The sequence below is a fragment of the Theobroma cacao genome, chromosome 7 (assembly GCF_000208745.1).
Source record: "Theobroma cacao cultivar B97-61/B2 chromosome 7, Criollo_cocoa_genome_V2, whole genome shotgun sequence".
In the NCBI taxonomy this organism is placed as follows: domain Eukaryota; kingdom Viridiplantae; phylum Streptophyta; class Magnoliopsida; order Malvales; family Malvaceae; genus Theobroma; species Theobroma cacao.
Genome location: NC_030856.1, coordinates 4222417 through 4249579, shown reverse-complemented (window position 1 = coordinate 4249579; position 27163 = coordinate 4222417). Strand labels below are relative to the sequence as shown.

Here is a 27163-nt window from a genome sequence, read left to right as displayed (position 1 = left end):
AAATGGATAATAATATACTTGAATCACACATCGAACAGTTAGAGGATCTTGAAAATTTTATTAACACGTTGTACATTAACAAGTTAACTTTTTGAATAAAGAGTAATAGTCTCATGACATGTGTAAACGAACACACATATATTTAAAAAATTATTAAATATTAAATTACTATATAATACATGCATGTATATGAAACTTGAGTTGTAAAAGTAGAAATTGAAGGAGAAATATAATTGCATGCTAATAATAGCAATCCTGGAGTGGTGGCCCCGCTTTGAGTGGTTTTCACTTTTTTCAAATATTTATTATAAAAAATAATTTTAAATTACATAATATTATAAATAAATTTAATAATAATAAAAGCGTAATTTTAAACTTGAAAATACTATAGCTTTTTTTAAAAAATAAAATTATTATAAATAATAATAGTAATAATAAATTAAAGATAATTATTTCAAAATATTGATTTTAAAAATCTTATTCATGCTTTGTTGTTAGAGCAAAATTTTTTATTTAAGTAATTTTTAATTTTTGAAAATATTTAATCTTTTTATATCTTAATATATGATGATATTAATATAATAATATTTTGTTAATTATATTGATTCTAATGACGAAGCAAAATTAAAATTGAGACAATGTAATATATTGAAAGTAATTAATTATTCATAATCTACATAATTTATATTATAAAATTATTAAAATAAAATGAATATAAATACACTTATTAAAATTTTTAATTTTAATGACAAAATTTTATGAATTATCTTTAATTTTAATTATCACTTTTAATCTTACATTTTTATAAGTATTTAAAATTAACCCACCTTGTGAAAATAATCTTGGGATCCCCAATAATTTTGCTAAGTGATTATTAAATTTTATTCAATTAATTATTTTATTTTTATTCTTATCCCTTTTATAAAAGTAATTTCATAAATTTAATTCATGCAAAGTTGATCCCGGCTGGGCTTTGGGTGGATCCAGCCCACCTTTTCTTGGTTTTGTAACCAATAAAACGACGTAGTTTTGGTCTTCGTATAAAATCTTAACCTAACAGCCAACCCATTTCTCTCTTCTTCTTCTCCTACTGAGCCTACAGGCCAAAGCCCTTTTCTCCTCTCTCCTCTCTCCTCTCCTCGGTGCCCGGCGCCGTTGCCTTCGCCGGCCTAGGCCTTTCCGACGACGGCTCCCTCTTTCCTTCCCTTTCCTCTTTTCTTCTCTTCTGCCTTCCTTGTGCAGCCAGTTTCCTGTCTTTCTTCTTCTCGGGGTGCAAAGTCTCCTTCACTCTTAAAACTGCATAAATACCTCGAAATCTATCCTATCCGTATCACCCACCTCTCTCTCTCTTCTCTAAGAATCCATTAATTCAGGTAATTTAATTCAATAATTGTCATTTAATTTTAGTGTTGTTTGTATTCTTTATGCATTCATGTTCCTTTCGTCTGCAACAATGTGCTCTGAAAAATAAATAATCTTTGCTGAATTGAATCTGTAATCGATTTATTTTGTATTTAATGATTATTTTTAATTCTTCCAAAACGTGTTAGATTTAGTTTTAAAATCATTGGTGATTTTGAAGGGATTAGATAGAGTCTAGCTTCACATTATTGGATTATGAGTTATTGGGAGCTAAAAACTCTGTTTCTTTTGTTTTTTGTAATCCTGTACAGGTGTCATTACCCTGTAGAGGGACAATTTTAATATTTGTTATATATTATCCTATTTTATCTTACTAAAAAAGTTGAAAAGAAAATCTTAAAAGGAAGATCGGTGAACACGCTGAAAAAACTACACTAACTCGTTGAAGATGTTGGTCTTATCCTGCGCTACACCTGTTTATACTACGCACTCTCTCAAATCTTCAATACCCAAGTCTACAGCAATTCGTTCAAGCTTTAATTGTGACCACCCCTTTGTCCCAGAGGTATTCGTATTCCCAGAAACTCTGCTTTCTTTCTCGAAATGTTTATTTTAGTTGCTGAAAATGAAAATGAACAAGAAGCAGTTAAAAAACACAGTAGAAGGCCACCCTTTTGGATCATGGGAACCATTTATATGTGAAAATACAAGAACCCATTGTTGCAAATATGTAAACAGTTAAAGTTCTTTGCTTTATTTATGAGAAATGAAGAAACTTTGTTAGGCTTTGGTTTTCCTAAGGAAACAGTAAAAAAAAATTGGTTTGTTAAAAGCCCATTATGGGACCAAGTTAGTTCCTTTTGGTTGTCTGTTAAGGAATTTTAAGGAACTTTATTTTCAGTTTTAAACTGAAAGACTTAATTCAAGAAACAGTGTAAAGAGCATTCAACGTTGAATCTTTTGAATTCTGAGTCCGGTTTATGAGATAATATGGGAATGTAGAGAACTAAACTGCTTTTACTGGGCAATCAAACAGAGCTTGTAACTTGTTGCTTGCTAATAAGATACACGGTCAAGTATTCATAGAGATTGAAGTGTTAGCACAAATTCCTAGTTTTGATTGCTAGGGAGGTAGCCTATCTTTTGTATCAAGCTTTGAAAGCTTTATTGGAAATATCAACAATGATGTAAATTCCCTTTCATTTGCTATAAGCACTGAAGTATTCATGGACTTTGATGTGTCAGCACTAGTTCAAGTTTTGATCGCTGTAAAATTGGTAGTGCTAACACCTAGAGTTGCTTTATTTATCTGCACTGCAGGTTGCAAAAGTTGTGGATTCATTGTACTCGGAATTCAGAGCTGTGGACAATTTGGTAGCTTGCAATTCCTCTCGTGTTCTCAAAGCTTTTCAAAATGCTCGGGTTGGATCTCATGTAAGCACACGTTTTATTCAAAGTGGCTGAATACCTCCCCTGGCTTTCATGTTTCTTATACATGTTCCCTGCAGTTGAGAAACCATATCTTGCTTAAATGTGTTATTAAACATATCTTTAAGGCATCTTTTGCTCACACACTCACACACACAAGTGGGAGCATACAGTGTAGATCCATGTATATGCATGGCATGTTATAATGTGCATATTTATCTGTAAAAGCAATCATCCCTTTAGTTAACCTGTTAATAATGCTGGAGGCATGGTGCTATGCTTATTTTGTAACCAGCACTTTGCTGGGTGTACTGGCTATGGTCATGATGAAGCTGGGGGACGAGAAGCACTTGACCAAGCATTTGCAGAAATTGTAGGGGCTGAGTCAGCAATAGTGCGTTCTCAGGTCTGTTAGATGTTGCCATTGTATCTTTGGATATTATGAGTTCTTAATAGTTGCCACTAATTCTTGTTAATCCTCTTGGCTCTTTTGCCACCAGTTCTTCTCAGGTACTCATGCTATCACTTGTGCACTGTTTGCTTTTCTAAGGCCAGGGGATGAGGTAAGCTATCTTGGCTAATTATCTTGGTAGTTTATGATGTTCAATAGCTGCTTTTCCAATCAGAATATGGTCTGCATTAATTTTATTGTCAGCTTTTGGCAGTGGCTGGTGCTCCTTATGACACCTTAGAGGAAGTTATTGGAAAGAGGCATTCTCATGGACTGGGCTCCCTGAAAGATTTTGGAGTGATGTATCGGGAACTTCCTGTATGTTGCTAATAACCATTCAGAATAAGTTTCAGCTTCTGGTTGTGAATGTTTTCTCAGATTGATGTTCTTACAGCTTGCTGAAGATGGTGGACTTGACTGGGATGCACTTGCAGGTGCTTTGAGACCTCACACGAAATGTGCACTCATACAAAGGTCATGTGGTTATTCATGGCGTCGCAGTTTAAGTGTAAATGAGATAGGGAGGGCAATAAAGATAATCAAGGTAATCTTTTTATGTTCAGAGAAAATGATGGAAACTCTATTGAATTTGTCATTGAAGTGACCTTATTGCAGCAATAAAATCTCTGAAGGTCTAGGCTTGAATATGTAGTCCTCTGCATTCCATGGTTTTTGCTTGGCTTGATCATTGAAAGCTTGGTTTCTTGTGGTGACAACTGGAATCTGGACAAAATAAAGTTGCAACTTACATTTTTCCTATTTAAAATATTCAGATCATTTGAATCACTGTTAAGTTGTGTTGTTATTGCTTTGCATGGAATATTAATTTTAGTTCATTAATGTATTTATTCGTTATTCACTTCTGTCTGAAAGGGGTAAATAGGAAGTAAAATGTATAGAAAGAAGAGTTATGGGATATTATCTTGAAACTTCTTTACACACTACTTTCTTGTTTTTTACTAATGCAAATAACCATGTCTGTTTTTCTTAGTAGTTTCGTACTCATAATATTTTCACCCGGTTAATGTTCTATCTCATTTGTATGAACAGATGCAGAACCCTAACTGCTTGGTCATGGTGGATAACTGCTATGGTGAATTTGTGGAAAGCATTGAACCTCCAATGGTGGTAGGTGGAATATTTCACATTGCCTTTTTTTCTGGAGAAGGTCAAATGGTTTCATTAATGGTGGGGCAGGGTGCAGATTTGATTGCAGGAAGTTTGATAAAGAATCCTGGTGGAACTATTGCACCATGTGGTGGATATGTTGCGGGGAGAAAACAGTGGGTTGATGCTGCAGCAGCTCGTCTCTCAGCACCTGGCCTGGGGGTTGACTGTGGCTCAGCCCCTGGTGATATTATGCGAGCCTTTTTCCAGGGTTTGTTCCTGGCACCACAAATGGTTGGTGAGGCAATTAAGGTACATGCCGAAAGTTCTTAGCCCCCCAACCTTTCTTTTTTTGCCCCCACCATGTGGCAATGAAGCACATATGTTTCTTTAATTCCAGGGAACCTTTCTGGTTTCTGAAGTTATGGCTTCTGAAGGGTATAAGGTGCAGCCACTTCCTCGTGTCCCCCGTCATGATACAGTACAGGTTTACTATCTGTCTGTTCCTTGTTTGGCTAATTATTCAAAGAAATGAGATAGGAGATGATCTGTTATAAGAGTATCATTCTAATCAGTTCATCAATATTTTCTTCTTGCCAAGTGTTTTCTACAAAACGGTGAAGCAATGTGGAAATGCTTTTGTTTTCAGGCAGTGCAGCTAGGAAGCCGTGAACTTCTCCTTGCTTTCTGTGAAGCTGTGCAAAGAAGCTCCCCAGTAGGTTCATTCACTAAACCAGTTGCGGGTACAACTCCAGGATATGCATCAGAGGTCTGCTCATATTTTATTTTCACCTTTATCTTGTCATGAATTTGGAACAAATCTTTTGGTTGCAATTCCCTAAATCAATGTATGAGTTTGCTGATACTATAAGGTGCAAATATCATATCTGAATACCTCATGAATCCATGTGGATCACGTATAGAATAACTCAATTTCAAGAGTTTGGTATACAATTTTGTCAATTTGATTATTTCTGTCTTCAAACCTCTAATTTATCATTTAAGAGTTCAGTAAATCTGGATAACATTTAAAAGGCCCGCGGACTGCGTGAAATTGAAATTATCCCAGCTATAAAAATTGGCTATCTTTTTACCACTTTTAGAGAATGTCTCATACCGTTTATCAGGTTATCTTTGCGGATGGAACCTTCATTGATGGGAGTACAAGTGAACTCTCTTGTGATGGACCATTAAGAGAACCATTTGCTGTGTATTGCCAGGTTTGTATTTCAAGGATTTCAATGTCCATGCTTGGTCTGAAATAATTGTTACCACAACTGAAAAAGGGAAATTTATCAGATAATATGTTTGTATGTGCATCCTAAATCATAATGTTGTTTGAATTGTCTAATATAGGGTGGTACCCACTGGACTCAATGGGGATTAGTTCTGGGCGATGTTCTGAAATCTCTCAGATATGAAATCTAAATTTGATCAATACGGAAGCAGAAGTGTTTCATCGATATTCATCAAAGGGCATATGCTTTTCTACACTTGGCATTGGAGTTTGTACATTTGCGGCATTATTAGCACAGCTGTTGTCAGAATTTGCTTAAGCATGGAATCAAAGCTTGGTCAATCTGGACCTTTTGAGGTACATGAACAACAATCTTTTCATTTTTCACCATCTTACTGTGTGTGTTTGTTTCTTATTTACAACAGCATATTGACTTGCTATGGGAGTTATGAAAGCATTTCCAAACATTTCTAAAACTTGTAACAACCGCTATCCTTTGAGCTGATTTCACGATAGCCTCATGAAGAAACTGATCTCCCTTTTCTGGATAGGTTTATGGCTCACTATCAGCCGGAATATCTAATCGAAGTGCTAGGGGAAACCGAGAAAAATTCTGGATGCTACATCAGGAGATGGATGCTGGACAAACTTTAAATGTATCACAGGAAAGTCCATGGATGTTTAGTTACAGGAAAACATTGGATGTGAAGATAAAATTTGATAGATGGTATTGAAAATTTTTTCCATGACAAGATTATTCATTGATATTCTAGTTTTTGCGCCACACTAGACTTATCATACACGGATGAGACCATGCTGTATTTTGCCAAATTTTCACAGTTTCATATTTTGGTAACGTTGGAGCAGTGTTAAATTGTTAACTAAGAAAGCCTCATAGGAGAATGGAAAGGCAATTACATAGGAGGAAAAGAAAGGAATTATGGCCTGCATGAGTTGCTAGAGAACTAAAAAGCTAGAACATGCTTAATTTAGTAATTAGATAATATTCATATAATCACAATATAATATATATATATTAAATTCAATGTTTTTTTAAAAAATAATATCTTGATAAATTAATAAATTATTAATTTATCGATTAAATAATTAATCAATACATGTATTAAGTTCAATGTTTTGAAAAAAAAATAAAAAATATTTTTTGAATTAATTTTTTATTAATTAATAAATTTGTTTTGATTAATATATAAATTATTAATTGATGAATAAATTAATAAATTATTAATTTATCGACTAAATAATTAATCAATACATGCATTAAGTTCAATATTTTCACAAAAATAAAAAATACTTTTTAAAATAATTAATCAATACATGTATAAGTTCAATATTTTGAAAAAAATAAATTCAATATTTTGTTAATTAATTAATCAATACATGTATTAAGCCTATTGTTTTGAAAAGAAATAAATTCAATTTTTTTTAATATATTTATTTTAATTAATGTAAAAAATTTTAATACATTTATTAAGTTCAATGTTTTAAAAAATAAATTAAATGTTTTGTTAATAAATTTATTTTAATTAATGTTTAATAAAATGAAAGAAGAAGACTATTTAAAGGAACAGAAAAGAATGAATAGAAAATAATGCGGTGAGCGTGGATCGAACACGCGACCTTCAGATCTTCAGTCTGACGCTCTCCCAACTGAGCTATCCCCGCTTCTGCTGGTAATAACTTTAATGACTATTATAATTATAGAACTATTTGCAATAAGAAGAAAAGGTTTTGCAAGGGTAAGATGAAGTAAAGCACTCTCCCACGGCCAAGAAAACTCTCAGCGAATGGTTTCATGTTTTGCTGGTGGCTGTTATCTTTTGATAACTAGATACTACTATGCAAGTTTAACTTCAAATTATTAAAAGGGCAGTGAATGACAGTGATTCCACTAACCTAAAAGATGTATAGGATTTTACAGTAGAGTACTGCCAAAAATTACTATTGCACTGGAATTACAATTATTGGTCAAAATTCCAGCTAAAAAGATTAAAAAAAATTATTGGTCCGTTAGATTCTATTCCTAAGTTTCAAGTCATGAAAGTACAGCAGCCAGAAGCTAAGTTCTGTCTAAGATATCATCAAACTGGATATCAACAGAATGCACACGTGGCACACTTCCAAAGGATAATGGAAAGTAGCAGAAATTAGAAAACTAGCCCAAAACGTCCAATGAAAGAAATATCTAGCTGGTGTTATTAAGCCATGAAAGTCTCAGTACACAATCCAAAACCTGTTCTTCCCTAAAACTTGCCAATGACAACACTTTTTCCAATGTCCCTTACCTTCTCACCCTTCAGTTTATCAAATGAAGAGTTTTCTGGGACACCCTTTTGCTGTTACTCTCTAAAAGGACCCAAAGTTGCTTCTTTGCGGCAAAAAAGGTTCAAGTTGGGAGCTTTCAGGAGGCAAAGATGGAGTTGTGGGGAAGTGGGTAGGAGCAAAGATGGCACTTTTGTGAAAGAAGAAGGGTGGAAGAGGAATGAAAGAGTTGTTTTGGTGCGGTTTAATCAAGGTTTTGGGTTTAATGGTGGTGGTGGCAATGGAGGTGGTGGTGGTGGTGGGAAAATTGATAGTAACACTGCTAGGCTTCTGGGAAATATTGCTGTGGCTATTGGGTTGACTTATCTTTCAATGACTGGTCAGCTTGGCTGGGTTTTAGATGCTATTGTCTCCATTTGGGTATTAATCTCTCTGTCTCATTATATGTATGCATGTGAAATTTAGCTTATTATTGTTTTCTTGGCATGAATCATATGTATGCAGTGTTGGAGATATAATTAGGGTAATGAGCAGAACCATAATTCCCCTTCTTCCTGGTTTTGTTTGCCCAATGTTCGGATGCTCTGGTTGGGCATTTCTATTCAAAGATCAAATTATTGTTAATATTTTACTTGTTTCAGGGTGCTTTATAGTTGGGCTTGATAAATTGCCTGCATTTCTTTTACTTGTTATATGATAACTATAGTTATCTTCTTTTGCCTTGCATTTTTACTCAATTTAAGGTCAGAAGTTGTTCTTATATACCGATTTTCCTGTTGTGCTTAAAACTTGTAGCATTAGCTGGTATGTAAAGTATCACCATTTGTCTTGCGAAACCATCTTGGATATAGTATTGCTTTTTCTTTTTTATATCAGTTAAATATAGCATTGTTGATACTGACATTAGTAATTGTAGTTGCATCTAATGACTGATATCTTCATTTTCAGCTCCTTGCAGTTCTCATACCTATTGTAGGTTTGGGAGCCTTCCTCTGGTGGGCAGGCCGAGATATTGTTCAAAGCAGTGTGAGGCTTCTTTAACTTTTGGTTCCCTGTTCAGTTTATAACACCCTGGTTTCTTCAATTGTCTTTCTGTGGGTTTTTTACATCCTCCACCTTAGAAGTTGCAAGATCAACTAATATTTGAACGGCTACTTTCTATAGCTTAAAGCAATAGAACATGTCTGTCTAAATCAATGGTTGAAGTCTTCTAGTTGCATATCTTAGTTGATGTGGTCAGTAGCTTCTGCAACAGTTCAAATCTTTTCATTCATGCTTATGAAATTCTATAAATGTGTGTTATTGAGAGATGGTCTGAACACATTGGTTTGAAATGATTGATGAGGTTTTCCATTAACCTCCGTCCATGCACTTATTTTGGTTTTCTTCCAAAAATTAATGGAAAATAGTGCGTCAAGGGTCTGAATCATGACAAACTGGTACTAAACAATGCAACCTCATTAAACTGGGTAATGGAAAACGAAAAAACAAATGGAGCTGGTGGCCCTTTGAAATATTTAAGGGAGGATCAAGAGCACATTGTGAATAACTTTCCCTCGTAAATGAGTTCTAGTAACAAAGTTCTCATCATGTGCTGCTGTAGGCAGTGTCTGTGCATGTATGTGCTGTTATGATGTTTAGGTTAGACACTCACTTTCTGTGCTCATAAGTATCAAATATCTTCCTGTTTTGTTTTCTGAGAGCAGCTCTGTTTTACTTGGTGTTCTTTATAATGTGAAGGAATATATGGAAATTTGTTTACTAGTGACTGTAGTATCTGATTTCTTTGCAGTGCCCAAACTGCGGAAATGATTTTCAGATTTTCAAGTAAGTGCAACGAACAGCTCTAAGCTGACCTTGCTAACTTATGGGAAGTTTATGAGATTGTTTTGTAATTCATCTGACAAGGACAGTAATGATGATTTGTTGCAGGTCTTTTCTAAATGATGAGTTGCAGCTGTGCCCTTACTGCAGTCAGCCATTTTCAGGTGAAACTTTGATTTACCAATTTCAGTTGAAGTTAGAACTGGCAATCTACAAAAATCATTTGACACTCTAATCTTTTCATACACCACTATTCAATTGGATATGGTGGTTAAGATTTTATGTTTATTGATACGTTTTGGCTTATAGACTCATGAACATGTCTCCATAGAGTAGGCAGGAAGGATAATCTGGCTAAAGCTGTCTAGCTTTTCTCTGTTGCATTTGTTACTTTGAGTAGGATCCACATTCTTTTCATGTGTTTTTGACAATTTGGGTTCATTGCAGTGGTGGATGACAAATTTGTCAAGGAACCTGTAAAGTTCTCCAACCAAACTTCAAAAGCAGAACAAGCATTCAATGGCTTCTCTCCTGGATTCAAGAAAGGTTCCCTCTTTAACACCTGCTGCCATTTTTGCGTTTCAGAATCTTTGTTATTTTTTAGAGGATTTAGTATTAACTGTCACAAATGGTGTTGTTATAAATGGACATCTACCATTTAAGGATAAGATAAGCATTTCAGTCTAAGTTCGCCAATTTATGAATTCTGAGTATCTTGCATGGTTTGTGCAGGAAAGGATTCTTCAGCTGCGGTTGTTGATGTTGAAGCAGAAGTCAAAGATGCAGACTGAGGGCTATCATACATGGTAAAGAACTTAAATAAATAGTTTACTTTGAGCTTTTGGTACCTAGCCAGGGAAGAAAGAAAATTTTTAAGTTCTCGATATCTTTATCGTTTGATAGATAATTTGCTAATGCTTCATCATAATTTCATGTAAGGATCTTTTCTTTGTTTCCTTTCAGCAGAAATACATGTTGCTGCAAAATAGGTGCAATCTTGCCCGAGTTAAACAACAACTTATGCATATTAATACATCTTTACACTACCATCCTGGAGATGACTGCAGTAAAGAGAATTCATGAATCATCATGCTGTGGATGAAGACCAAGAATGTGACATGGCAAATGTTCCATCAATTTTGACAAAAAATGTGGCATAACACTTGTACTTTCTTCTTTCGTTTCTAAGTAAAAGGCGAATGAATAGTTTGCTTATGTTACTGCACAGCTAGCTCTAGCATGACTCTGTATATAATCTGTTGTCACCTACTATCTTTTTCTTCTTCCATCCTCTTCTTATTAATTGAGCCTTTAAGAATGAACTAATAAACCAATTTGATTTGTAAGAAGGGTGTTGTTTGAACTATCAATGGTTAAACCTGCTGAGAGAGCAACTAATAAAACAAGCTTTTAGCAAATGTTCAGCTTTGACTCTTTGATGATTGGATTTCGCACTGTCCATTAGTATCTTTTCATGCTGATTACAAATAACTTTTTGCATGTTCAGTTGGTGTTAAAATTTGGCAATGGTTTTTATTGTCCTGGACTCTCTTTGGACAAGTTTTAAGATCCAAAACATGGTATAAACTTATGAAAGTAGTAGAGATTATTCTTGCTTTGGTTGGATGATTTTCAAATAAATTTTCTCATTGTGCTTCAAGTAGAGAAGGTAGAAACACACCATAGCCAAGTAGCCATGCGACACTGCCATGATTTATAGATGGAGTAACCCCAGTAAGTGCACAAAACTGTTCATGCTGATGGCTTAGAACTAGTACATTAAGAAGACAGGTGATGAAGCCCATGAACACTGACATTGAAAGGGCTGCCAGAACTGCCCTAGCCCCTAGGAGGCCCCAAATTGCTTGGTTTTGAAGAAAATGAATCTAGATCAATTTATTTTGCAGACAATCAGTGCAAAGTTTTGAGCACTTTAGTTAGCAACCCCCTGCTGCAGTGTATTTCTCCTGAATTCCAAGTCCAAGGTTAAAATGACAAAAGGTATCAAACATAAGTATAAGATTAACTCCACAATGTCGCCATCAACACATGAAATTTCCAGGGTAGCAGTTGAAATTATTACACCCTGTGAATCTACTTAGCAGCTTCCTCCTTTTTCCTTTTTGTTGAAGAAAGACCAGAATTCTCTCTCCTGCTCACCTTTTCCTTCAATTCAACATTTCCTTTTATTTTATATTAAAGCAGCTTTAAGGGAAGTGACCACGAAACCTCTGGGATGACTTGCATTGACTTTCCCACTTTTAAATACACTGGGTCAGGATTAGTGTTTCTCAAAGAGATCAGCTACTGCTAAGATTCTATTTTCTTGAGCTTTCCTTCTTTTACAAATTTAACCAAGATCTTTTGAGAACAAAAGTACTAGATCAGTTAGACCAGGCGATGTACACTATCTACTCTTTTGCCATGTTCTTTAGAATCTAACCATATATGACTTCTTTGTCTGTGTCCCATTTTTCTTTTTCTGTCATTTCCTTTTCTTTGGCTTGGTAATTAGGATGCTAATAGTCAAGAGTGATTAAAGAAGGAAGAATAGTACCAGGAACTTTTCTTTGTTTGATACATATATCTACTTCCAACAATCCCTAATTTCATGTTAATAATATTTCTGATTTTTCCTTCTCTTATAGTGAGTTTTCTTTCCCATAACATCTGCGCAAGGAGCAAAGGGAGCAACTTCAGAATCGACTAGCAGCACAACTTCATTAACTTTTCATACTTGGAACCAGCATGGCAACATTCTCAAAGACACTAGAAGCAGAGGACTTAAAGAAAGGTTTATTGATCCCTTCTAGTTTCATGGACACCCTTTCCAGAGAAGGGAAAAAATTTTATATGCATGCAGTTGATAAAGCTGGACAAGCTTGGAAATTTCCATGCTTCATTGAGCAAAGTGGTTCTCTTGAATTTGTTGGCCGTAAAGATGCCAGAGCAAACCCATCTGCTATTTCTGTTCGTTGGCGTGCATTTATTCACCAGAAAGATGCTAGAGTTGGTGATACGGTTTTCCTTCACCAGGTATCCATGGATGACAACCGTATGGAGATGCAGTTGAGAATTGAAGTGAAGAAAAAAATAAAATTGTTTGGTGTGGATCTGTGGGCTGTGGTTTAGTGTGACTGAGCAAGCAAATGCTACATATAAAAGAAACATAGACAAGGTGCTATCAGTATATACTGTTTTTTCTTTCGTCCTAATCCAAATGCATGTAAATTTTTCCTATCCATGTTATTTATGTTAACAGTTTTAATTTGATACCTAGCTAAAAATTATTTCATCAAAAGGGTTCTTTCTCTTACACTACATGTTCAGGAAAGGGTAGGGAGGGAGAAGAAATGGAGGGAAAGGAAGAGGGGGGGAAGGAGAGGATAAAGTTCTTGTTTGGATTGCTTAAAAAAGGAATGGAAAAGGAATGAGTGAGGTACATTGCCAACCTAAAATGTTTATTTTGATCAAGCAGAGAAGAGGAAAAGAAAGGACAACAGACCATAGTCTTTTACACTTGTATGCATACCTATAAAATACTAACAACACTTTCAAGATTTCATAAACTAGCAATTCAGACCTTTTAACATTCAAATTTAACATAATTCGAGTTTTAATCCAATTCCATGAAGATATGAATCCTGCTGTTTGCAGTTTTCTTCTGAGTTCCACCATTAAACAGGTCTTAAGCCTGAAGATTCAGGCATCTACAGACTACAGATGCAGCATAGGATGAAAACAACCACAATAGAAACTATCATTATCATCTTTTTTATTTCTTTTGGTGATATGACCACAAGAGAAATTAAAAGAAGTGCTAACAGTCACCACCATTATTCTGAAGAGTCATGTACATGACCAAAACTGCTTAAAACTAGACCATTACATACAAATAGGAAGACATTCTCACCATGTATGCTAATTAACTTACTTCCTCTTATATATTCAGACCATGTAGAGCTGAGGCCTATGGCTGTCCAACCTTCTGCATAAAGAGAAAAGCAAGCTAGAACTAGTTTAAGAGGTTTTTTTTGAATTTATACTCAAAAATTTGAATTTTAAGGTAACAAAAAATAAGTAAAAGGGGTTAAAAGAAAGAATTGACTACCTCTTCCTCCTTCCCTTCCTTCTTGCCTCCAGTGAAATACTTATAACCTCCATAAAGGAGCAAACCCCACCCTGTTAAAGAAACAATCACAAACTGCAACAAATAGAAGATATAAGAATCATACAAAAAGAGAAAATTTAAGCATTTTAAAGAATTGGGTTTGAAACAAAAAAACATATTAAACAAATTAATACAAAAAATAAAAAACTCACATGCTCTTCTTTCCATCTAGATGGGTTCATGGGGTCTTGCCAAAAATTCACCTTTGGAGGTCCATGATGGTCTGCAACACAGCCCAATCATCAAAAAAGCTTAAATTTCTATTTTTTTTTATTGAATTAACATAAAAAATATGATTTTTGTTATCATTGATACAAAATGATGATGGAAGTGTGAGAGTGGAGTACTACCGCCACCGCTGGCGAGGCCCCTCCTGTGGATGAGGGAGGCAGCTTGAGGAGTTGCATAAGCCGACTTAGGTGAGGAAAGCCGTGCCAGATTGGCGGCCTGGCGAGCCCTGGTGGTCCAAACTGACATGGTTTCGGTGCTTGCTGCTCTGTTTCTTGAAGTGATTCTGAGAGTGTTTATGGAAGTGCATAGAAACTACAAGGGAAGTGAAAATGACATAACTGTTCAATTTCATGAAATGACTGAATCACCCTTTAAGTAATGTGTTTATTATTATTTTTGGATTATTTTAAGTAATATATAAGATAGAAGAGATCAAATATTTCTAGCTCAATTTACAAAGCCATAGAGATGTTTGCAGTCAATCACAAGAGATCAAATAATCTACAGAAAGAACAGAAAAGGCAAACAGATTCCTAAATGTAACTATGCAACCCAAATTTCAGATACAGAAAGTCCTGCAAGAACCAAATCAAACTATACTCTAAGATTCAGGTGCAACCAAAGATGTTGCAGCTTTCCAGGAAAAGCAAGAGGTTAATTACCTGTCTGAGAGTGTGTCCAGGCACTTTCTAATCAAAAGCTCTTGTAAGAAACAAAGGGTGAAAGGACATCCTTAGCAATGGGGTCGTCCCATTCCACTGATTCCCACCATTCTCTAGGCCATATGCACAGTTCTTTGAGGGAGGGAGGAGGGGATGGCTGCCCATTATCAAACAAGTGGAGAAACAAAGGGATCCTCTTTAGTTTAGGACATCCTGTTATCCAAAGATATTGAAGAGAATCTGCACGAATCATAGCTCCACTCCTACAAAAGCTTTTCAGTTCTGGTAAGCAGATCAACCACAATTCTTTTATTTTGGGAAGCATGAATGTTGTTTCGTCGGCACCCTTTCCTTCTCCTCCTTCAGATGCTATTATTTCCTCCATTTTTTCACAAGCTCTAGCTTTGATTTCCTCTAAGTTTTGGAGGCCCTGCAACAGCTCAACTGTGAACAACTTCTTCATCCTTGAACATTCTCCCAAAATAAATATCTTAAGAGAAGAGAAGATGGCAGGCGCTTTTGGAGGGCAAGAAGCAGATACAACTGCTACACTTACTCTAGCAAGTTCAAGCAAGTTGCACAATTCCTTCAGCAATAGCAGCTCAATGTTATGAAGTGAGTTGCAAGACGATAATGACAAGTCAAGCACACACTCTATCCCTTCACACTCACTAATATAGCATCTCTTCATCTCATTTGCTTTACGGAACAAAGGGATATTACTCAAGCTTATCATACCATGGCACTTCCTAACATTCAGAGACTCAAGGTCATCTGGCAGTGCTACATGATCTTCTTTCCCCATCTCACAATTTATAAAATTTATCTCTTCATAATATTCAGTTTTCTCAAAATACTTGATTAAGTTGTAATCAACTTCGGGAGGCCAAAGTGATCCCACTCCAAGCACATAATTAATAGGCCATTGACCCGGTAGAGACTTGGCGTATTTCTGAAAGCCTTGCCAGTCATAGAACAAACCTGCAAAAGTCTCCAGCTTCCTCAATTTGGCTACTTCCTCACCTCTTAAACACAATGTGGTTGTCAAGTATTGGAGATGGGAAAGCTTAGTTAGTATTCCCTTCGGTAGCTCCTTTAGACTTTCTGAATATAAACCAAGATATGTGAGGTGTACTGACATTTCTATGCCATGGGAGACCTCTTCAATAGCTGTATTAAAGAGGTCTAACCTTCTCAATGCTCTGAGCTTTGCCAAAGAAGGCACATCTTTTAACTTGACACAACCTCTGAGTATAAGGGAAACAAGGTTTTCCAAGTTGGAGATGCAATTGGGGAGATCCAAAATGCCAGTATAAGACAGATCTGGAACTTTTAGCCCACACATGTGCTCAAAGAAAGATTCTGAAATCCTCTTTATTCCACCATTTTCTTGCAGCAGCAAAGTTGACAAGAAGTAGCATTTTGGTGATATGTCCTGAGGAATTTCTGATATCGAAGTACGCATCAAAGAAACCTTGTCAGGATCCGGTCCATTCATTCTCACCCGGTACTTCAGTCAATTGCATTCCAGCTTTCACCATGAATCGAGGACCAATGCTTTTGATGGACAATGCCATGTCTCTCAAAACATCATGCATCTTTACTCCTTCCTCCTGAAACAAACTCTGAGTTTGACATCTCTCTAATAAACAATGGTTTTCGAGCTTATTTAAAATACAATGCCCTTGATCATACATGATCTGTCTACTCTCGCATTCATCAATGAGTTTCTCATCTATCCACTTTTCTATTAATTCTCTCCTTTTAATTGCATAATCCTCGGGATATAATGAGCAATACAAAAAGCAATTTTGGATTCTCGAATCTCCCAAACGTTCGTAACTAAATATCAAACACTCGAATATTTCGGTTTCTAATCTTTTCACACTTTTCAAACGTCCACATAATTCATTTATTGCATTCCTCCACTCATGGACATCATCCACCCCCTTCATGCTGCCGGCTATTGTAACAATGGCAAGCGGCAAACCTCCGCACTGCTGAACAATGAGCTTCACTATTTCTTTTAAAGCTGGAACCTGTAGAACGCTACGCCCTACTTGATTCAAGAATAAGTTGAAGGACTCCTCCTCCGAAAGAGGTTGCATTCGGAGCACCTTACAACCCATGGATAAACAAACATCAATTAACCTGCTAGTGATTACCAATTTGCTTCCATTCTGTAATGTTGGTTCAGGGATTCCCACATCCAATAAAGAAAACCGTTTCCAAACATCATTTAAGATCAACACATATTTCTTTGTTTTCAAGATATTCATCAGTTCGGTTGCTCGTTCCAATTCATCTTCAGGAAGACATCGACTTAAACCCCGAGCAATATCTTGTTGTAACTTGATAACATTGAGTTCTTTGGATACGGTGACCCAAATCACTTTCTCAAACCGAGTCTCCTTCAACAACTGATTGTTGATATGCTTCATGACCGTAGTTTTCCCTATTCCACCCATTCCACATAATGCAATCATTCCAACCTCGTCCCCCTTCAAGTATCTCCAAATTTGTTCTTTCACTCTAGTTTCACCTTCTAAATCCGTAGTCTGCAATGTCACTCCAGTGGCTGGAGGCCGATCGATTGCCACACCATCAGGGAAATTGCCTCGTTCATAAATTTCCTTCACTTCTGCAGTATTCCTGTGAACTAATTTTCCTAGGCGAGCACGTGAGAAGTATGACACGACATGGAGCTTCTGTTCAATCTTCTGCAACTCATCATTCATCCTTTGCACATCACCAAGCCATTTCTCCACTTTCTTCTTTGCCACTTTCCTACGACGAACCTCTACTTCCAGTCTTGATTCTATGTCTTGCTTTCGGATATTCAGATTATTCAATCTTCTTCTAAGATCATTCACACGTTCTTCAAGTTTCATGTGATTATCCAAGTATATGCAAGTGGGTGCCCCTATGCACTTGATCACTTCAACGATTAGCCCAACCAGCTCCATATAAGCTACCTCCTGTGATGCAAAACCAATGTAAATGGAAATGTTTACCTGACTTGCAATGTTTCAAGTATGGAACAAAGACAAAACAAGCAAAGCCAAGTAAATTGGCAAGTAAATCAAACATTTCTAAGATGATTGGTTTACATTTATGCTATCCTTGTTCTTGTTGTTCCTCCTCTCAACAAACCTATATTATAATCAACGTTACTTAGTGTTTTATACTCTATGTAAATCTAGTTAATTTCCACAGTTAATTACGTACCTTCGTATATATGTACTCGCATATACGTGAGAAATTTTATCATGTCATGTCATCAATCTTAATATTTTTACGTTTTTGAAATTAGATAAAATTCAAATTAAATTCATCCACGTTTAATTAATTATTTTTATGTACATATTTTCACAAGAAAATCTGCATTCATTCACCCACAAATTAAAATTTATACTTATATACATGAAATGTTGCTATAATGCAAGACTGTAAAGAAAATGCCCAGAGAGAAAAGGAAAATCAAGAGTAAGTAAGCAGTTTACCAAGTCTTGTAGGTTGATATTGCAGCAGTCCTCCAAAGAGGTTGGTTGAGGGAGAAGCAAAAGCCAAGAAGAAAGCAAGTAGCAGATGTTTTTAATTTTCCTTACCAAATCCTAATCTTCTGTGAGAAAAAGAATGAATTATGGATCAAAAGAAATCAACAGTGGGCAAGTCAATGCAAGTGGTTGCCCGGCAACTGTCATGCTATCAAAGAAGAAATGTGGAGGGAAGAAAAGTATAGCATGATTGATTGGGTTATCATTTTTCAAAAGGAAGTTGTAATTAGGGAAGAAAAAAATATGCCTAAGAGTACACAATTTCAATACTCCAAATTTATTACTGTTGATTGAATGGTAGTTCGGTTAGTTCGATTGAATATTATTTAAAATTTTATCGTCATTGATTTAACCACGCTCATTTCCAAGTTAATCGAACCATTTTATCTGAATTTATTCAATTAATTTTATTAATTTGGTCTTTATTGAAAATCAGTTGCCCTTTTGTTGGAATTGGTCTTGTATCCAAACTTTTCCTTTTTGATGAAATTCAATTACTGTAACTTAATCATGACATAGAACTGTATCAGCATGGTTAAAAAATTCTTTTACCTCCATGAATGATGATGAACATGATGATTGAAAGGATTAAACAGTGACTTACCCCTCATTGTCTCAAGAACATTTAAAAGTTAGTTTTACAGTCAATTCTACTTGTGTTTGAGGTTAAGTTCACAAGTTCATATGTTTGCAGTTCACTACATCCTGAAGAAATTTCACAGCCCTAGACTTTCATCTTGAAGAAACAGTGAATTAATGCCAGAACATTGATGCAAATTTACAGAACAAATATTTTTCAAGCGCAAAATACCAATTGAGGAGAAGGGTTGCAGTCAATCAGACGGAGAGGGGGATCGGTCCTAGAGAACCAAGATTCAGAAATGGAGTCTCTGTATCAGAGAACCATGACCTGAACAACACAATAGCCTGTTTTTACAGCCGAGAACGAATGAAAATTCTTTTCCTGTCAGGATTCTGAAGACCCAAGTCCTTCATGTCGTGGGGTATCTTCTTCTTCTTCCTAGGCTCCGATCCTGCAACAGGTTTGCCCGCTGTTTTACTTTCTTGCTTAACCTCATTCATGTCTTCCATCTTTGCTAATTGCATCTTCTCCATCAGTTTGTCATCTTCCGATTTCCTTTTGCAGTTTAACAAGGGTGGAGTTGGCTGAGCTTTGAATCTTTCCTGCAAAATCTCGTACAGTTTCTTTCCCCCTGCAGTACTCGCACCAGAAAAGCCTAGAGGTTGGAACAAAATCATTGGCATATGAACAATTGGTGGGCTAGAATAGATTTCATCAAACATTAAACTAAGAAATCAGAACAATCATATGGTCTAACTGATGTAAAATTCCCATTAAGATGATGGCTCCTGCTATGCAATTCATATCTGGAAACAGTAAAAGAGAGAGAGAGAACGAACCAGTGAAACCTTTGAGGGAGACGCTGGCGGCTGAATCAACCGCGAATTTGCCGAGGTTGGTTAGGAAACGTCCAATCGTGTCACGGCGTTTAGCGTTCAGAACGTTGTCCACTACGTCGGTTCTGATGGTGTCGGCCATGGTAGAAACCTTCTGAAACACAAGGACTCAGATTTTCTGTCTGTTGAGGATAGTTTTATTAGCTAATTGACTTTTCAGCCAGTAAATAAAGACCAGAAGCTATTATTCTAGTTTGGTGGCCCACTGTTTCCTCCTGATTCCACGTATCAAGGGCCTAAAGCCAAACCAAAAAGTAATAGCAACACTACAATCAAGGAATGTTGCTGTTACCAAGTCCAGTAGCCTGATACAGCACCATTCCTCCACTTTTATTTCCTTCTGATTCCAGCTATCAAAGGCCTAAACCCAAACCAAAAAGTAATTGCAACACTAAAATCAGGGGATGTTCCTGTTACCAAGTCTAGTAGCCTGATACTGCACCATTCCTCCACTTTTTCAATTTATTCTAACTACATAATTCTTGTTTGATAATTGACTTTCTCTACCTTTATATCAGACATTGGAAAAAGGCGAGACAATGTTGTTGTAGGAAGTTTATGTAATATTATTAGTTACTTACAGGACAGGATTATCAAGCAAACCATCACGTAGAAACATAAACTGCTTGATGTGCTTTTATATTTACAACATAAAGTATACTGAAATGATTAAATGAAGATCACTGCAAATTGAAGATAAATTGAAGGAATCACAAACCATGACTCCCTTTTTGCACCAGATTCTCTCCAATTTTGGTGAGTCAAAAAAGGGCAATTGCCTTGGGTTGGGAAGAGCCATGGTTATGGTTGCATTAGTTCCTTCTCCCTTGTGATTCTCTTCCTCTTCTTCTGATGCTATTATTTCCTGCATTTCTTTGCATGAACTAACCAAAATCTCCTCTAGATGTTGAAGATCCTTCAAGAAACCAGATGGCAACAACTTGTTGATACTAGTACTATGAATTATAGTAAATATCTTAAGACAGAAGATCATGACAGCAGCTGCGGGTGTACGAGATGCAGGTACAGCTGCTGCTCTCTTTATTTTCACATGTACATGCAAGTTATACAAACTCACAAGCTCGAGCTTCTCAAGTTTCTGAAAGGGGGAGTAGGATGAGGTTGAGGAGGATAACTCAAGCAGACACTCTATTATTGACATGACCAAATACGACAGATTTCCTCAAGCCAGTTTCTGGAAACAAAGAAATGTCAGACAAATTTCAGTGTTAGTTTTCTGGAGTAGCTCAAACACAAGCAAGACATCCACTTCAATTTCAAGGTGTTGAAATCCCAAGACCTTTATTAAAGCAGACCATCCCTAAGACCCCAAAGTTCAGCTTGTAAGCTTGTTTAAAGTCCTAGGAAAGAAATTTCTTTGGAAAACACCTCCTGGACCAGCTATACCTGGATTGCCTGAGTAGGAGCTATCAAAGTTTAACAAACATCAATAATAGAATTCATTTCAAAACAGGGTTGGCAGAGACCAAGATGACTAAATTCCAGAGAGTTGGAAAATGTGGTAAGAAATTCTATGTTTAGAGTATAAAACAACCAATGAGCAAAAATATAACCCCAGGAGATTCTATCAACAAACTTTCAACTTTGAGCAAAATGACTTGTAAGTCATAGAACGACCAAAACAATCCAAGGGTAACTCTATTTCATTTGAAAAAGATCAACAATTATGGCTTCTATACCATCACAGACTTAAAATATACATAAATAAAAATCTAATGACAAGATCTTTTTTTAGAACTTTCTTTGTAAAATGAACACTTTAAGCTTCACTAATTGACATTAAAACAACAGCTATAATCATCAATTCATCACAGAATGACAAAGGGTAACATAAACATCATAGAAACAAAACAAGTAATCGAACAGAAAAGAACTCACTGGTAAGGCCTTAGTGGAAGATGCTCAAGCACATTTATTAGATAAAGACCTCTTCACCTGATATAAATGCACGACAAGAAGCAGGCTTTAACTTCAAACAATCAGAAATCCTATATTCCAGAGAATCTACACGAATAGCAACTCCAGAACCACAAATGCTTTTCAATTCTGGTAAGTACTCCAAGTGCAGCTTCCTTAATTTGGGAAGAATAAATGTTGTTGTGTTGGGATCCATCCATTCTCCTTCTTCTTCTTCTGATGCTATTATTTCCTCCATTTCTTTACAAAATACAACTTTAAGTTCCTCTAAGTTTTGGAGGCTCTGCACTGACTCAAATGAAAACAACTTCTTCATACTTGAACAGCTGTCCAAATAAAAATATTTAAGAGAAGAGAAGACGGAAGGCAGCATCGGAGCCTGAGATGTAGATTCAGCTGCTACTCCTACTCTTACAAGTTGACGCAAGTTTTGCAATCGTTTAAGGTGTAGGGTTTCAATTCTCTGAAGTAAGTTGCAAGACGAGAATGACAAGTCAAGCAAGCACTGTATTCCTCTACACTGCCAAATATAACAATGCTTCAAATTATTTGCCTGATCATGGAACAAAAATGTATTGCTTAAGCTTAGGAGATCATGGCATTCCTCAACATGCAGAGCCTCAAGGTCATTGGGGAGCAGTACAGGATCTTGATCTCCCCTTATCCTGCAGTTAAAAAAGTATACTTTTTTATGAATTTCAAGTTGCTCAAACTGCAGCCAGAACAAAAAAACGTTTTGATGTCGATAAAACTCATAGAACTTAAGCCCGTGTGATCCCACTAGCAGCAAGTAATTTGTAGGCCTTGGACCCGCCATAGACTCAGCATAATTCTGAAAGTCTTGAGGCTCAGTGAATGAACCTGAAAATATCTCCAGCTTTGTCAATTTTGTTGCTTCCTCTCCTCTTACATACGATGTAGTTAGCAAGTATTGGAGATGAGAAAGCTTAGGTAGTATTCCGATTGGTAACTCCTTTAGATTGTTTGAATGTAAAGCAAGATACGTGAGGTTTACTAACATTTCCATACCATGAGGGACCTCTTCAATACCTGTATGATAAAGGTCCAACTTTCTTAATGCTGTAAGCTTCCCCAACGAAGGCACATGTCTTAACTTGAAACAGAAACGAAGCACAAGAGCTTCAAGATTTTCCAAGTAGGAGATAGAGTTGGGCAGATATCGAATGTCAGTACTAGAAAGATTAAGAACCTTTAATCCATGCATGTGCTCGAAGAAAGATTCTGAAATCCTCTGCATTTCATGATTCTCTTGCAACAACAAGGTTGACAAAGAGTAACATTTCGGAGATATGCCCAAAGGAATTTCTGATATTGAATTATCCATCAAGGAAACCTTCTCAAGATCCTCAGTCCACTCATGCTTGCGTGGTAATTCCTTCAATTCCATGCCAGCTTTCACCATGAATCGAGGATAAGCATTTTTAAGAGACAATGCCATGTCTCTCAAAACATCATGCATCTTAACTCCTACACCATTGTCACCCTTCTCTAACAAACAATTCTTTTCAAGCTTATTCAAAATACTATGACCTCTGTCATGCATGGCCTGTCTACATCCACATTCATCAATGAGCCCCTCATCTATCCAGTTTTCAATTAACATGCTCCTTGCGATTGTACAATCCTCCGGATATAAGGAGCAATATAAGAAACACTTTTGAATTTTTGAATCACCTAAATGATCATAACTAAACATCAAACATTCAAATGTTTCAGCGTCCAATCCTCTCACGCTTTTGACACGTTCACATAATTCATTAAGTGCATTCCTCCACTCATGAACATCATCCACCCCCTTCATGCTTCCAGCTATTGTCACAATGGCAAGTGGTAAACCACCACATTGATCAACAATAAGCTTCACGATTTCTTTCAAAGTAGGATGTTGTAGAACAGCATGCCCTACATGTTTTAAGAATAAGTTCATGGACTCCTTTTTTGAAAGATGTTGCACTTTAAACACTTTACAACCCATTGATAGACAAACATCAATTGATCTACTAGTGATCACTAGTTTCCTTCCATCATGTGTCGGTTCAGGGATTCCCACCTGCGATAGAGAAAATCGTTTCCAAACATCATCTAAGATCAAGACATATCTTTCTGTTTTCAAGATATCCATCAATTTAGTTGCTCTCTTCAATTCATTTTTAGGAAGACAGTCCTTCATATCACATGCGGATGCAATATCTTCCTGCAATTTGACAACATTTAATTCTTTTGACACAGTGACCCAAATCACTTTATCAAATCGGGCCTCCTTCAACAACTGATTGTTGATATGCTTCATGATGGTAGTTTTCCCAATACCACCCATGCCACATACTCCGATCATCGCAACTTCATCACCCATCAAGTATTCCAAAATTTGTTCTTTTACATTAATTTCACCCTCTAGATCTGTAGTCTGCAATATTACCCCCCCAGTTGGCGGTGCATCAATTGCTACACCATCAAGAAAACTTCCTTGGTGATGAATTTCTTTCACTTCTTCGATCTTTCGACAAACAAGTTTCCCAAGGCGGGCACGTGAGAAGTATGACACATCACATAACTTCTGTTCAATCGTATGCATATCAAAAATTATCCTTTCTACATCTTCAAACCATCTCTCCACCTCCTTCCTTACCACTTTTCCTCTACGAAGCTCTGCATCCTTTCTCAATTTAAGATCTTGCTTCCGAATACATAGACCATCCACTCTTCTTCGAAGATCACTCATGTTTTCTTCAAGCTTTCGGTGATTATCCAAGTACGTGCAAGTTGGACCTCCAAAGCACTTTATCACTTCAAGGATTGGTCCTACAAGCTCCATGATAAGTTACACCCTGTAATGCAAAACCAAATTATACTTAAAATGTTTGCTTCAGGTTATGTTTCAAGCATGTAACAAATAAAGACAAGAAGCAAGCAAAAGACTTTAGTTGCATCATGCATGAACTTCAGCAAATTCTTAGCAAGCAAATAGAAACTAAACAAATAAAGCAAGCTTGCAACTGAGAAGTATTTACATGGTACTACTGTTTTAAATCATGGGAAGAATGAACTTGAGAGAGTAGAAAAACAATGAAGTTCTGCTTGATTAATTATATACTGTTTAATTTATTGTAATTTTGCTTTCAAGTAAAAATATGAAGTATACCAATCAAACAAAAGAGAAACAGAAGATATAACAGCTGGTTTGCTGGAAGTTTCTTCTTCAAGCAGAGTGGGAAGCAAGGGCTAATTAACTTGTTAAGTGCAAATCCTGCGTGTGGGCAATAAAAAAAAGACTGATGGAAAGGGAAGGAAAATCAGTAATTTAATACAAGTGAAAGGAATCTTGGAAATGGGTATATATAATTACTATATGCTAGAGAAGTACCAAGGCCTAGGTTTATTCCCTTCTAGTTATTCGGATTATTTTCAGTGTAACTTAATTGGAAGAAAAAGGACCATACAAAAGATAATGGAAAATAAGGTAGTAATTACCTAAATGGAACTTGTGGAAAGATCAAATAATGCCACAATGCAAAATCCTAAGGAATGTGTAAAGACCCGCACCTAACTTGTAAGGTATTGTTCGTCATTTTATCAAATGCCCGGCAACTATAAGTCTGAGTATTTTTATATATACCATAACAGATTCCCACAAATTCCCAGATTTGGAGCGTTACAGAATGTGCTTAAAGATGAAAGAAAATCAAGAGTAGATAGTTTACCAAGTCTAGCAGGCTGATACAGCACCAATCCTCCAAAGGTGTTTAGTTCCAAATCTGGGAAAGAAAGCAGAGAACTGAAGCCAAAAGATAACAAAGTAACAACTAGCAGATCTCCTTGCCAAATCCTAACCCTTTCTCTGCGTGTGAAAAGAAATTGAATTATGGACCAAAAGAATTACTATTAGACTGCTGGAGTCTAGCTAGAAAGTCTCATGTGATTATGGTATATCTCCACAATCAAATGTTATGATGAACTTTGAAATTTTACATGTCTGTTCATCTTAGAGATTTTTCCAAGTCAATGCCTCAGAAAAGAAACATGCAAGACAAGCTCTTCCGTGAATTAATAAACAAGTAAATTCCAAGAAAAATGGTACACCCGAACATTTGATTCAGTGACTGATGCATGATCCCTGCCTAAAAAGCAGACTTCGAATCCCTTTCCCTCAATTAAAAAAAAAATTCCAAGAAAAATAGGAACCAAGCACCTGGGTTGATCAGCTGAGAAGTCTTCAAGGATCTTTGATTAGACAAACAAGCAATGCTAAGTAAATTAGATGAGCATAATCCAAGACTGTAAAGAAAATGCCCAGAGATAAAAGGAAAATCAAGAGTAAGCAGTTTACCTAGTCTTGTAGGTCGTTATTGCAGCAGTCCTCCAAAGGGGTTGGTTGAAAATCAGTGGAAAGGAGGAGGGAGGAGCAAAAGCCAAGAAGAAAGCCACTTGCAGATATTAATTTCCTTACCAAATCAATCCTAATCTTCTGTGAGAAAAGAATGAATCAAGGAGCAAAAAAAATGAACAGTGGGCAAGTCTATGCACGTGATTGCAGTGGTTGCCCGGCAACTTCCTGCTATCAAAGAAAAAAGTATGATTGATTGGGTTGACGTTTATCAATGCAAGTTGTTATACTTTGGCCAAAAGCAATTATACACGATCATGCTTTTCCATCTATGATCTGGTTGGTAGAATTAGAATTACATGAACAGACAGGCCAAAGTTTCAAACTTCATTATATCACGTGTCGGCCGCAATCACATGTTCTAGCTGGACTGCAGCTGTCTAATAGTAATCCTTTTGCTCCATCATTCATTTTCTTCTCACAGGGAAGAGAAAGGGTTAGCATTTGGCAAGGAGATCTGCTAGTTGTTAAACTTTGTTATCTTTTGGCTTTAGTTCTCTGGTTTCTTTCCCAGATTTGGAACTAAACATCTTTGGAGGATTGGTGCTGTTTCAGCCTGCTAGACTTGGTAAACTATCTACTTCTGACTATTCTTTAATCTTTAAGTAGGTCTAAACATTCCTTAAGATCTTACACATTCCTTAAGTGTGACATCCCTTATGATTCCAGGTAATTAAAGGCCTAACCCAAACCAAAAATCTAATAGCAACACTAAAATCAGGGAATGTTCCTGTTACCAAGTCCAGTAGCCTGATACTGCACCATTCCTCCAAAGGCTTTTGGCTGAAACCAGGGAAAGTAGCAGAGACTAAAGCCAAGAAGATAACAACTAGCAGATCTTCCTGCCCAATCCTCCGTGTGAGAAGAGAATGACTTGTGCAGTAACTTAATACCAATAGGCAGTTGGAGTCCAGCTAGAAACTCCTGTGTGAGGCATTATAAGTTGATTGTTGGCAATCATTATTACACATTTTGGCCAAATTGGAGAGTAATTAACTCCCCGACATTCCCATGATAGAATGAAGTTTGAA

The 27163-nt window shown here is 36.3% G+C and overlaps 5 protein-coding genes, 1 non-coding gene and 1 pseudogene across 12 annotated transcripts; 3 read left to right on the top strand and 4 right to left on the bottom strand.

Moving 5' to 3' along the window:
* On the top strand, positions 1077-6369 carry LOC18593838 (uncharacterized protein YnbB). Of its 2 annotated transcripts, XR_001928843.1 has the most exons (14): positions 1077-1373; positions 1674-1927; positions 2683-2796; positions 3086-3196; positions 3291-3353; positions 3446-3559; positions 3636-3785; positions 4292-4369; positions 4439-4660; positions 4749-4835; positions 4998-5117; positions 5476-5568; positions 5705-5942; positions 6137-6369. XR_001928843.1 is itself a non-coding variant. In XM_007021230.2 (13 exons), the coding sequence occupies exons 2-13, from the start codon at positions 1811-1813 to the stop codon at positions 5774-5776; spliced, it is 1341 nt and encodes a 446-aa protein (XP_007021292.2). In that variant the 5' UTR covers positions 1077-1373; positions 1674-1810; the 3' UTR covers positions 5777-6369. The 2 variants fall into 2 exon arrangements, 1 of the variants encoding a protein (XP_007021292.2); XM_007021230.2 differs by having other exon boundaries at positions 5705-6369.
* TRNAF-GAA lies at positions 7196-7268 on the bottom strand. The gene has a single exon. It is a non-coding gene; the product is annotated as a tRNA-Phe (tRNA).
* LOC18593837 lies at positions 7722-11113 on the top strand. 3 transcript variants are annotated; one of them, XM_018125046.1, is made up of 7 exons: positions 7722-8285; positions 8814-8891; positions 9685-9692; positions 9798-9853; positions 10137-10235; positions 10422-10495; positions 10656-11107. In XM_018125046.1, the coding sequence occupies exons 1-6, from the start codon at positions 7860-7862 to the stop codon at positions 10478-10480; spliced, it is 726 nt and encodes a 241-aa protein (XP_017980535.1). In that variant the 5' UTR covers positions 7722-7859; the 3' UTR covers positions 10481-10495; positions 10656-11107. The 3 variants fall into 3 exon arrangements, with proteins under 3 accessions (XP_017980535.1, XP_017980534.1, XP_007021288.2); XM_018125045.1 differs by having other exon boundaries at positions 7723-8285; positions 9658-9692; positions 10653-11113; XM_007021226.2 differs by having other exon boundaries at positions 7724-8285; positions 9658-9692.
* LOC18593836 lies at positions 11907-13007 on the top strand. The gene is made up of 2 exons (XM_018125057.1): positions 11907-12483; positions 12553-13007. The coding sequence occupies exons 1-2, from the start codon at positions 12438-12440 to the stop codon at positions 12819-12821; spliced, it is 315 nt and encodes a 104-aa protein (XP_017980546.1). The 5' UTR covers positions 11907-12437; the 3' UTR covers positions 12822-13007.
* LOC18593835 lies at positions 13426-14431 on the bottom strand. The gene is made up of 4 exons (XM_018125058.1): positions 14211-14431; positions 14013-14083; positions 13801-13893; positions 13426-13677 (listed from the first exon to the last, which is right to left on the bottom strand). The coding sequence occupies exons 1-4, from the start codon at positions 14335-14337 to the stop codon at positions 13660-13662; spliced, it is 309 nt and encodes a 102-aa protein (XP_017980547.1). The 5' UTR covers positions 14338-14431; the 3' UTR covers positions 13426-13659.
* Positions 14217-18436, bottom strand: LOC18593834 (annotated as a pseudogene).
* Positions 18935-26969, bottom strand: LOC18593832 (putative disease resistance protein At4g10780). 4 transcript variants are annotated; one of them, XM_018124987.1, is made up of 6 exons: positions 26076-26969; positions 25450-25586; positions 21689-24576; positions 21090-21216; positions 19733-20984; positions 18935-19548 (listed from the first exon to the last, which is right to left on the bottom strand). In XM_018124987.1, the coding sequence occupies exon 3, from the start codon at positions 24561-24563 to the stop codon at positions 21726-21728; it is 2838 nt and encodes a 945-aa protein (XP_017980476.1). In that variant the 5' UTR covers positions 24564-24576; positions 25450-25586; positions 26076-26969; the 3' UTR covers positions 18935-19548; positions 19733-20984; positions 21090-21216; positions 21689-21725. The 4 variants fall into 4 exon arrangements, with proteins under 4 accessions (XP_017980476.1, XP_017980475.1, XP_017980474.1 ...); XM_018124986.1 differs by lacking the exon at positions 21090-21216 and having other exon boundaries at positions 25450-25969; XM_018124985.1 differs by lacking the exon at positions 21090-21216.

What these genes read in the sequence shown, in the direction of transcription:
- LOC18593838 (XM_007021230.2), top strand. Translation starts at nt 1,811, where the DNA reads ATGTTGGTCTTATCCTGCGCTACACCTGTTTATACTACGCACTCTCTC. An exon ending in CCCGTCATGATACAGTACAG is followed by an intron (nt 4,836 to 4,997) that starts GTTTACTATCTG and finishes TTTTGTTTTCAG; the next exon opens with GCAGTGCAGCTAGGAAGCCG. An exon ending in CATTTGCTGTGTATTGCCAG is followed by an intron (nt 5,569 to 5,704) that starts GTTTGTATTTCA and finishes TGTCTAATATAG; the next exon opens with GGTGGTACCCACTGGACTCA.
- LOC18593837 (XM_018125045.1), top strand. Translation starts at nt 7,860, where the DNA reads ATGACAACACTTTTTCCAATGTCCCTTACCTTCTCACCCTTCAGTTTA. An exon ending in GAGATATTGTTCAAAGCAGT is followed by an intron (nt 8,892 to 9,657) that starts GTGAGGCTTCTT and finishes ATTTCTTTGCAG; the next exon opens with TGCCCAAACTGCGGAAATGA. An exon ending in CTCTCCTGGATTCAAGAAAG is followed by an intron (nt 10,236 to 10,421) that starts GTTCCCTCTTTA and finishes TGGTTTGTGCAG; the next exon opens with GAAAGGATTCTTCAGCTGCG.
- LOC18593836 (XM_018125057.1), top strand. Translation starts at nt 12,438, where the DNA reads ATGGCAACATTCTCAAAGACACTAGAAGCAGAGGACTTAAAGAAAG. An exon ending in AGCAGAGGACTTAAAGAAAG is followed by an intron (nt 12,484 to 12,552) that starts GTTTATTGATCC and finishes ATATGCATGCAG; the next exon opens with TTGATAAAGCTGGACAAGCT.
- LOC18593835 (XM_018125058.1), bottom strand. Translation starts at nt 14,337, where the DNA reads ATGTCAGTTTGGACCACCAGGGCTCGCCAGGCCGCCAATCTGGCACGG. An exon ending in GGGCCTCGCCAGCGGTGGCG is followed by an intron (nt 14,084 to 14,210) that starts GTAGTACTCCAC and finishes GCTGTGTTGCAG; the next exon opens with ACCATCATGGACCTCCAAAG. An exon ending in CTAGATGGAAAGAAGAGCAT is followed by an intron (nt 13,894 to 14,012) that starts GTGAGTTTTTTA and finishes TATTTGTTGCAG; the next exon opens with TTTGTGATTGTTTCTTTAAC.
- LOC18593832 (XM_018124986.1), bottom strand. Translation starts at nt 24,563, where the DNA reads ATGGAGCTTGTAGGACCAATCCTTGAAGTGATAAAGTGCTTTGGAGGT.